This window comes from Oncorhynchus nerka, linkage group LG7 (assembly GCF_034236695.1).
Source record: "Oncorhynchus nerka isolate Pitt River linkage group LG7, Oner_Uvic_2.0, whole genome shotgun sequence".
Taxonomy (NCBI): domain Eukaryota; kingdom Metazoa; phylum Chordata; class Actinopteri; order Salmoniformes; family Salmonidae; genus Oncorhynchus; species Oncorhynchus nerka.
This window is the reverse complement of record NC_088402.1, coordinates 73,965,092-73,976,325: the sequence shown is the minus strand read 5'-3', so window position 1 is coordinate 73,976,325 and position 11,234 is coordinate 73,965,092. Positions and strand designations below refer to the sequence as shown.

At 40.5% G+C, this 11,234-nt stretch overlaps 1 protein-coding gene across 4 annotated transcripts; it reads right to left on the bottom strand.

Annotated features, from left to right (window-relative positions):
- Positions 1-760: 760 nt before the first annotated feature.
- LOC115132379 (uncharacterized) lies at positions 761-10,369 on the bottom strand. 4 transcript variants are annotated; one of them, XR_003864059.2, is made up of 5 exons: positions 10,135-10,369; positions 9,769-9,899; positions 9,051-9,199; positions 8,642-8,805; positions 761-6,668 (listed from the first exon to the last, which is right to left on the bottom strand). XR_003864059.2 is itself a non-coding variant. In XM_029664973.2 (5 exons), the coding sequence occupies exons 1-5, from the start codon at positions 10,169-10,171 to the stop codon at positions 6,582-6,584; spliced, it is 624 nt and encodes a 207-aa protein (XP_029520833.1). In that variant the 5' UTR covers positions 10,172-10,368; the 3' UTR covers positions 761-6,581. The 4 variants fall into 4 exon arrangements, 2 of the variants coding, with proteins under 2 accessions (XP_029520833.1, XP_029520832.1); XM_029664973.2 differs by having other exon boundaries at positions 9,051-9,258; positions 9,769-9,896; positions 10,135-10,368; XM_029664972.2 differs by having other exon boundaries at positions 9,051-9,258; positions 10,135-10,367.
- Positions 10,370-11,234: the final 865 nt, after the last annotated feature.

Sequence of the window (11,234 nt, the reverse complement as noted above, 5' to 3'; positions counted from 1 at the left end):
AAGGGGCTGAATACTTATGCAATTAATTTATTTTATTTATCTCCACTTTGACATTACAGAATATTTTGTGTAGATTGTTGACAGAAAATTACAATTAAATCCATTTAAATCCCACTTTGTAACACAATAAAATGTGAAGAAATCCAAGGGGTCTGAATACTTTAGCACTGAGCTGTATATAATCTAGTCTGCTGTAGCCTGTCTGTATCAAATCAGGGATAATGAATCTCATTGCATGTATTTAAGAAAAAGGGATTCATAAAAGCTCAACATGTGTGTGCACTGCACGATTTGCCATCTACCAAGGAATAGTACTATGAACCTATATGATTTTGTGAAAAATCATGTTGAGCTTTTATGAATAACTTTTTCTTAAATACATCATTTTTTATATAAATGTGATATCCAAATTGTTTGCGTCACAGCTCTGGTTGTTTAAAAAAAAATCACCAACAGGTGGAGTACTCATTTTTTCACAGTCTATTTATTTGTGTAGTCTATGTGCCTAGTCTAATTCAATCGACCCTCAATGAGAAGACACACCTCTGTACATTTCAATGATACGTATGTGATCCATAGAGTATGTTCCGTTAATCTGATTCTACCAGACAGTGTAATCCCTTTACGCTAAATCAGGGTTAGCCTCTGTGTACTCAGTAGATGTTGTCAGCCAATGCACCTAGCAGGACACCCCCCCACCCCACCCCACCCCACAAACACACACAGGTTAAGGCCAATACAGGCTGGAGAACAATAAGGAGAGGGTGATTTATAGCTCTTTAATTTTGCCTTTAGGTAAGAAAGCAGGGACAGGAACTGAAACAGCAACAGCCTTTTATGGGCAGTAGGAGGATTATCAATGACGAAACAAAGAACCATTTTCTTAGTTGTTGGTTACACATACATTCTTGATGGGGTGTTTTTAAACAGGGAAACATAGCACAGACAAACAGACAGACAGAGATACGACAGAGGTTTAAATGCAAGCTGATCACTCTGTTGTTGCTAAGAATTTTCCTCCAACGCAGGTGTTACATAAATTCACTAACATAGGTTATATTAACAGTGCTATATATTAAAAATGTAGCTTTTCTGAGTCATCTCAATCACTGGGTGTGAACACCTCCCTCTGCAACTGAATCCTGGACTTCCTGACAGGGTAGGCGACCACACCTCTGCCACACTGACTCTCAACGCGGGGGTCCCCCAGGGGTGTGTGCTCAGTACCCTCCTTTATTCTCTGTTCACCCATGACTGTGTGGTCACGCACAACTCCAACACCATAATTACGTTTGCTGACGACACGACACTGGTAGGCCTGATCCCCGACAGCGACAAGACAGCCTTCAGGGAGGAGGTTGGCCCTGGCAGAGTGGTGCCAGCATAACAACCTCTGCCGGTGTCTGAGGAAGGCCTGGATGATCATCACAGACTCCGGTCACCCGAGCCACAGACTGTTCACTCAGTTACGATCTAGATTTTTTTATTCTACTTTTTATTACTACTTGTTATTTTGGAACTTTTGTATTTGGCATTTGATTCTTGATTAACATTGTTATTGATTCTTGATTAACATTGTTATTGTACTGCATTGTTGAGTTGAGTTAGCAAGCAAGCATTTCACTGTATCGTGTGCATGTGACCAATTGAGTAGATTTGATGTTAATGGGGAGGGTAATACATTGAACAAATTTGTAGGTGTTTCTTGTGCGAACAAAAGTGCAAACTGGTAAAATCCCTTCACTACCTGAATAAGCCTAGATACTAAAATTAGAATTAGAACAAAAAAACAAAAAAACAAGGCACAATACAATTGAATACAGAAAACACCTTAGCCTTCTAACATTTTAATATTCTGGCCTACATAGTTAATAACATGAAAGTACAATAACAATAGAAATCCCCACAGCCTGACCCTAACACAGAACCCAAACCAGCTGCGCGCGTGCACCATCGTGCGCCATCGTGCTTAAATGTATTTTGTCCCCCCACACTAAACGCGATCACGACACATAGTTTAAAATATCAAAACAAACTCTGAACCAATTACATTAATTTGGGGACAGGTCGAAAAGCATTAAACACATATGGCAATTTAGCTAGCTAGCTTGCACTTGCTAGCTAATTTGTCCTATTTAGCTAGCTTGCTGTTGCTAGCTAATTTGTCCTGGAATATAAACAATGAGTTGTTATTTTACCTGAAATGCACAAGGTCCTCTACACCGACAATTAATCCACACAAAATGGTCAACCGAATTGTTTCTAGTTATCTCTCCTCCTTCCAGGCTTTTTCATCTTTGAACTTATATGGTGATTGGCATCTAAACTTTCATAGTATTTACCACGACGACCGGCAACAAAGTTCATCTTTCAATCACCCACGTGGGTATAACCAATGAAGAGATTGCACGTGGGTACCTGCTCCTATAAACCAATGAGGAGATGGGAGAGGCAGGACTTGCAGCGTGATCTGCGTCAGAAATAGAAATGACTTCTATTTTTCTACGCAGACGCTCGTTGACGCGCACGAGCAGTGTGTGTGCAATAATTGAATAACATAGATTCCTACATTTATTTTGCAACGCTCGCCCACGCGACGTGAGTGGTGTAGTTAGGGTATCAGTCAGCAGTTCTCAAACTAAGGGTATAAAAATGAGGTCGCTGGAGAAAAGGGGTCGCAGTTCTCAAACCTGATATAAAAATGAGGTCGCAGGAGAATTGAAAAAATCCAAAGAAAAATGTATACACACCCCCTCCCCCACACACACACAAAAATATATACACTACATGACCAAAAGTATGTGGACACCTGCTAGTCAAACATCTAATTTCAAATTCATGGGTATTAATATTGAGTTTGTCCCCCCTTTACTGCTATAAAAGCCTCCACTCTTCTGGGAAGGCTTTCCACCAGAACATTGCTGTGGCAACTTGCTTCCATTCAGCCACAAGAGCATTAGTGAGGTTGGGCACTGATGTTGGGCGGTTAGGCCTGCCACGCAGTCGGCGTCCCAATTCATTCCAAATGTGTTCAATGGGGTTGAGGTCATGGCTTTGTGCAGGCCAGTCAAGTTCTTCCACACTGATCTCAACAAACCATTTCTGTATAGACCTCACTTTGTGCACAGGGGCATTGTCATGCTGAAACAGGAATGGGCATTCCCCAAACTGTTGCCATAAATTTGGAAGCACAGAATCATCTAGAATGTCATTGTATGCTGTAGCGTTAAGATTTCCCTTCACTGGAACTAAGGGGCCTAGCCAGAACAATGAAAACAGCCCCAGACTATTATTCCTCCTCCACAAAACTTTACAGTTGGCACTATGCATTCGGGCAGGTAGCGTTCTCCTGGCATCCGCCAAACCCAGATTCGTCTGTAAGACTGGCAGATGGTGAAGCTGATTCATAACTCCAGATAATGCATTATCCACTGCTCCAGAGTCGGGGCGGCAGCGTAGCCTAGTGGTTAGAGCGTTGGACTAGGTACAAATCTGTCGTTCTGCCCCTGAACAGGCAGTTAACCCACTGTTCCTAGGCCGTCATTGAAAATAAGAATTTGTTCTTAACTGACTTGCCTAGTTAAATAAAGGTAAAAAAAAAAATGAGAGCTCTACACCACTCCAGCCAACGCTTTGCATTGCGCATGGTGATCTTAGGCTTGTGTGCGGTTGCTCGGCCATGGAAACCCAGTTCTTGAAGCTCCCGAATAACAGTTCTTGCGCTGACATTGCTTCCAGAGGCAGTTAGTATTAGAACCAAGGACAGACGATTTTTACGCAGTACGCGCTTCAGCACTCGGCGGTCCCGTTCTGTGAGCTTGTGTGTCCTACCACTTCATGGGTGAGCTTTTGTAGCTCCAAGACCTTTCCACTTCACAGTAACAGCACTTACAGTTGGCCGGGGCAGCTCTAGCAGGGCAGAAATTAGACGAACTGACTTGTTGGAGAGGTGAAATCCTATAATGTTGGCACGTTGTATGTCACTGAGCTCTTCAGTAAGGCCATTCTATTGCCAATGTTTGTCTATGAAATTGCATGGCTGTGTGCTCGATTTTATACACTTGTCAGCAACGGGGGTGGCTGAAATAACCAAATCCACTCGTTTGAAGGGGTGTCCACATACTTTTGTGTATATTGTGTATATTATAATATCTTCTTTGTATCTCAAAATCATTGAAATGTGCTTAACCTTAAAAACCTAAATGAAAATCATTCAATTCTAACGATGAAATTGAGCCAGGGAGTGCACTTAGACCATGGGAAAGGCCACACTTGAATAATTCCAACGGTGAATGGCTAGGCCCACTATGCTGTGAAACCACACACTATAGCAGAGACTTTGATATTACCGGCTGCAATGGATATGGTGAAAACAATGTGTGGGGAGGCAGAGGCACAGAAACATACATCAATACCGTTGTCAAAGATAACACTGTTAAATTAAGAAGTTATGCTATTGCTAGCAATCAAGAGGAAACTCTGACTGAACTGTGAGGGCCGAGTTGCCCACGCATTGACTTTTGTTCGCTATACATTTCGGGGGATGCTATTCACGAGGACATATTGTTATTTCTCACGATTCCAGAGCATGAAACGGCATAGAGGATGTTCAGTGTGCTGCATGGCTGTATTGATGAAAACAGATTCCATATAGGATTGAATGGTGGGCTTTTGCAAAGATGGGGCTCCATCTACGGCAGGACGGCATGCAGGCCTCTGCACTCTAGTTATGAATGGATCTCCCTCTGCCATATGGACCATTGTATGATATACCGAGAGCAACTGGCGGCAAAAGAGCTGAGCACAGAATTTACTGCAGCAGGTAACTTTGATTGTAAACTACATCAAACCAGATCCTTGTACTTGTACACCTGTTCGCAAAACTACATGAAGATATTGGATCAGAGCATGACAATGTTCTATTTCACACCGAGGCTTGGTGGTTATTGAGGGGGAATTTTGGAAAGATTTTTTCATATTAAGAGAGGTACTGTCATTCACAACGGATCTAAAGAATACAGACTTGGTTGACTTTCTGTGTAATTAAAAGAAAAGAACAGAAAACAGCATCAGTAAGTGTCCCATACGAGTGATGACTGCTTACCTCCAACACTTCGAAGAGCACTTTGGGACCTACTGTACTTCCCAATTCGTTTGACTGTGACCCTGGCTCAGTTGACATGCTGGTAAGTGAAATTGAACCGCTGATGAACTGTCATGTGACCAAATGCTGAAGACAATGCATTCAAGTTCACTACAGAGGAGTTTTGGTTCCTGACTCAAAGGGAATTCCCCTGCCGTCTCCCTCTGAGCATTAATGGTTGAGTTCAAAACAACTGGGAACTAGGAACTGGGAACTCGGAAATGTCCGACTTCAGTGCGTTGAAGACAACTAGGAACTTGGAAAGTGCTCCAACAGGGAATTCCAATTTTCTAGAGCTCCAACTTTCCGACCTAACAATCACTGACGTCATGATTTGACCTCGTACTTTTCTGAGTTCCCAGTTGTCTTGAAAGCACCATAAAACTCATGGTAGGCTACTCTTTGCCACCTAATATGTGTGTGAAGCTGGTTTCAGTGCTCTCGTCTGCATTAAAACCAAATATTGATCCAGGTTGGATGTGACAGCAGAGATGCGATGTGCGCTGTTGACCACGTCCCCTGACTTTGAGAAGCTCCGACTCGACATGCATCAAACACATCCATCTCATTAGTGGTGGTGAGATAAGATACATTATGTCAGACTAACTTGCAATTGACTGTCATTAGCCCCACATTAAAAGTATGTGATGGTGAGTTGAGAAGACAATCAGAAATACTGTTAGAATGTTATTCAATTGACTGCCAGAGCCCCAAGTAAAAAAGTAAACATTGGCTGTTAATTACATAATTTTACATATTTTTTCACATGATTGGGGTTGCAAGAATTTTCAGATATCAAAATTAGGTTGTGGGCCAAAAAAGTTTGAGAACCCCTGCCCTAAGTTGTCCTCACAACATCCTGCTGTTTGAACAGCGTTGAGTTTACTCAATAAGGCACAATCAGCAGGGGCTACTGGCTATTCTGGACATGAATCATACCTCATCAGCATCAAAGTTTTCACAAAGTGGTTGGAAGGAAAATCAAAACAATGCATCTTCACTCATCAACTCCGGTATTGGCAGAATAAAATCGATACGGTAGTCTGTGATAAGTAGGGTCTACAATAAGTATACAGAACTGCATTTGCTGGAAAGCTGCTCAGGGTATAACTGCAAGATTTTAGCAAAACAAAGCAGAAATATATTTGAAGCAGATATTTACACCTTTCATTACATTGTTTGGTTTTACTTTAAGTGATTACATCTGTCACAAATGTAAACTTTTATCCAGGTGACATAGTGAACTCTCTAGGGCTGTGTTTACACAGGTAGCCCAATTCTGATATTCTTGACCAATTCAATCAGTGCTGAAAAATATCTGATGTGAAAAGATCTGATGTGATCGGGGGAAAAAATCAGAATTGGTCTGCATGTGTTAACGCAGCTTAACAAATGTTTCCAGAGACCTAACATCCAGCAATTCTTGAGACCGCTGCGCTCAGAACGTGTCTTTGTGACCAAGATTTTCTTTACCACTGTTGTTTTTTTTTCTCCTGCTATGACTCCTCTTGATGTTTCGAACAACCTGTTGAGAAAAAAAATATGTGAATACAATGTTCGCACTTTGGAGAAAAAACAAGAGGATGTGGTGGCAGCTGCTGAGAGGTCCCGCTTTGAGCGTAAATGTCACCTCACAGAGTGGATCTCCTGTCGATTGAATCATCTCAACTACAATATTAAAGACCCAATGCAGAAGTTTTTATATCAATATCACATTTTTTAATGGGTAGCAATTAGGCACCTACTTTCCATTAAAATAGGAAAAAATATGTTTGTTTTTTTGCAAAAAAATATTTCTCAAGCAACAATTTTGCTAGGGCTGTCTGGAAGTGGTCTGAGTGGGGAGGGGAACATTTAAAACGAGCTGTTATTGGCAAAGATGTTTGGAACTCTCTTTGTTATTGGTCTATTAACCAATTTACAGAATGGTGATATCACCATGGAAAGCCAAAACTCCCATCCATGCAAACCTGCTGATTAGAAGGTCCTGTGTAGATTGTATTTTAAACCAACAACTATCAGGAAATAACACTGATTAAATGTTTTCATAGTTTTACAGTGTTAGCTTCATCAGCTGTTGTACAATATGTACAATACAATATAAAACATCATTTTGACTGCACTGTGCCTTTAAAACCCCTGCCTTTATGGAGTTTTGATAGTTCTCTGTCATGACAACCACAAGTAAGATGCCTCCACACTCACTAGTTTATGTCAATGTACCTATGGTACATTTGAGGAGGTAATATTTGAGAATATCCAGTAATGTAGCCTAACAGCTACAGTGGGGCAAAAAAAGTATTTAGTCAGCCACCAATTGTGCAAGTTCTCCCACTTAAAAAGATGAGAGAGGCCTGTAATTTTCATCATAGGTACACTTCAACTATGACAGACAAAATGAGAAAAAAATCCAGAAAATCACATTGTAGGATTTTTAATGAATTTATTTGCAAATTATGGTGGAAAATAAGTATTTGGTCACCTACACACATGCAAGATTTCTGGCTCTCACAGACCTGTAACTTCTTCTTTAAGAGGCTCCTCTGTCCTCCACTCGTTACCTGTATTAATGGCACCTGTTTGAAACTTGTTATCAGTATAAAAGACACCTGTCCACAACCTCAAACAGTCACACTCCAAACTCCACTATGGCCAAGACCAAAGAGCTGTCAAAGGACACCAGAAACAAAATTGTAGACCTGCACCAGGCTGGGAAAACTGAATCTGCAATAAGTAAGCAGTTTGGTTTGAATAAATCAACTGTGGGAGCAATTATTAGGAAATGGAAGACATACAAGACCACTGATAATCTCCCTCGATCTGGGGCTCCACGCAAGATCTCACCCCGTGGGGTCAAAATGATCACAAGAATGGTGAGCAAAAATCTCAGAACCACACGGGGGGACCTAGTGAATGACCTGCAGAGAGCTGGGACCAAAGTAACTTAGCCTACCAACGAAGGAGTGGCTTCGTAAGAAGCATTTCAAGGTCCTGGAGTGGCCTAGACAGTCTCCAGATCTCAACCCCATAGAAAATCTTTGAAAGTCTGTGTTGCCCAGCAACAGACCCAAAACATCACTTCTCTAGAGGAGATCTGCATGGAGAAATGGGCCAAAATACCAGCAACAGTGTGTGAAAACCTTGTAAAGACTTACAGAAAACATTTCACCTCTGTCATTGCCAACAAAGGGTATATAACAAAGTATTGAGATAAACTTTTGTTATTGACCAAATACTTATTTTCCACCATAATTTGCAAATAAATTCATTAAAAATCCTACAATGTGATTTTCTGGATTTTTTTTTCTAATTTTGTCTGTCATAGTTGAAGTGTACCTATGATGAAAATTACAGGCCTCTCTCATCTTTTTAAGTGGGAGAACTTGCACAATTGGTGGCTGACTAAATACCTTTTTGCCCCACGGTATATATTCTACTACCATGAAACCAAATAGGCTATACAGAAAATATATTTGTATGTGAAGAATATTGATTTACCCCCATAGAGATGAGACACAGAGCGATTTTGACAAGGCCCAGAATCAAGAATCCACATGAAGTCCATATGACAGAGACCTCAACCAATTGTATGGGACACATTGGGGTAGTGTGAGTCACGTTCTGCCATGCTGTCACTGCCACTGTAGTATGGATCACACAATCTGTGGATATATGATAAGAGTTAAGAAGACCAGGAAAGATACAGTATGCTCACTTTCATGAGTTATTCTCTGGCCTGTACTGTCCCATGCAACCTGGATTTTTGCCTGGCCCAGTGGCTTTTATGGTGATTAAAACAATGTATCCAAACAATCAATGAATCAACCCTCATTGTAACCTAGGTTATAGTACTATCAATTTCCATATCCTACTCTATGTCAAACCAAAATAGCGAGTAACAGTTTACCTGTAGATACATTGAGGGTGACCTTTGAATCTCTGTTAGTCTGTCCTATGTTGGCCCTGAGGAGACACTGGTATGTCCCTGCATCCTCAGGCCTGACTCTGGGAAGAACTAGACTGTCCATTGGTCCAAACCTAGCAGGTCGGGGAAATCTAAAGGGATATGGCTTCTCACCGTTACTTCTTCTGATAATACCAGTCTGGTTGTTCAGCTAAATATAGAGAAAAAAATAATGTATTCATATTGATCTATTCTGTTATTGTATCAGAGGAATGGATCCAAATTACCCACTGGGCAAAAACTGGTTCAATCAACGTTGTTTCCACGTCATTTCAACACATTTTTTGTTGATTTCAAGTTGAATTCACGTTAGTTGACAGCTCAACCAAGTGTAAATCAAAACTAAAAGTGGAACTGACGTCTGTGCCCAATGGGTAGATTTAATGTCTCATACAGGAGGGAGTTGTTTAAGCCTTCTCTCACTGAAAATAAATGCTCTAACCTAATAACAATACTGTATTTAATATGTAATATGTCAAAACGAATACAAAAATAATATTTGCCATTACAGTACAAAATTGTATACATGTTTTTATTTAAAAGATTAACTAATAACCTGCTCACATCATCAATGAATACCCAAATGAATGTCTCTGAAATAGAGATATTCACTGATGATAAGCTAATAATACAGTACCTTTCATGGAATACTGTAGCCTACCTTATACCATGTAACAGATCGATAGCTCTTATCCTGGACAGCTTCACACTTCATAGAGACATCTTCATTGCATTCTGCTTGGATTATTAGTAGACTATCGGATAGGGCTAAACTGGCCATCACATACACTGCTGTAACAAACAAATAAAATAAAAAACACATAGAAGACAACTTTTAAATCTGAGTGAGAAGCAAGTGAGTTTGTTTTGAACTGTAACATTTTTATTTCACAATTATGTCCCATGTGAAAATTCTATTTAATTTTACATTCTGACACAAATAACCTTCCAACCATCTAGGCCTGCGTTTAATGAGGGCATTGTCAAAACCATCGATGTGATAATAATGTAGCAAATTCACACTTACCCCAACCCAAATCAGCATAGTGATATCTCTTATGCATCTTCAGTAGAAGTTATGACTTGAAGACCTGCTCTACAGTAGCAGGTAATCATACAATTGTAAAAAGGTAGTGGGAAGTTGTGAGAGGTAGGCTAAGGTTAGGTTATAGCCTATATATATTTTTTTTTCCAAAGAGCTGTTTAAATCGAAAGAATAGCTTCCTCTTCTCTAAAATGTCACAGATGCCCATACATGCATGCACGCATGCGCGCGCACACACACACACACACACACACACACACACACACACACACACACACACACACACACACACACACAAACACACAAACACACAAACACACAAAGACAGAGCCAAAGAGAAAAGTGGCTATATCATGCCATCATGTGGCAGTTATGTGTAAATGGTGTTTGATTCAATTAAATGCTTTTTACAATAGTTAAAATACAGACTATGGATTTATTACTTGCTTTGATAAACCAGCAAGAAAGAAAGCTAAGCAACCCAACTCCCTCCACTCAGGAGTTATCATGATACAGAGCAGTCAACAGGCTCACTTCAAACACATACAGTAAGAGACTGTCTCATCCTGTTGTTTTCATCCAGAGGACCTCCCCATTGTCTCTCCTTTTTGGTATGTGTCACTCTTGTTGATGAAAGAGGTAGTGAGATATATGAGTTATTATTAGGCAACTGACTTTATGGAAAAGGGAAGAGTGAGGTCTTTGGATTCCAACCATCTGGATTAAACAATGCCTTCTTCAGGAGATGCTGACACAATGAGCAACAGGGAGGGAGGGAGGTGTAGCAAGCTGCTGCTGAGGACCAAATAAGATCAACGGAAGCTTGGCCGCTTCCTATTGAAAGCTGGTCATGGCAGCTGTGAGTGTTTATACATTTGTAAGAAGTGGTGATCTTGAAGATGATTGCTTAATGCTGGATAGGTTCATTTGGATTTTTAGGCTCATTCCTACTAGACATCAGCATGTGTAAAAGGAATGTAAACTTTTCTCTTTATGCGTATTCTGACCTTGAATTTAAGCATGAGAATAGCATGCTATTCACCCACAATTCGTTTCAGGTGGAGATGGAATAAATGAAGGTG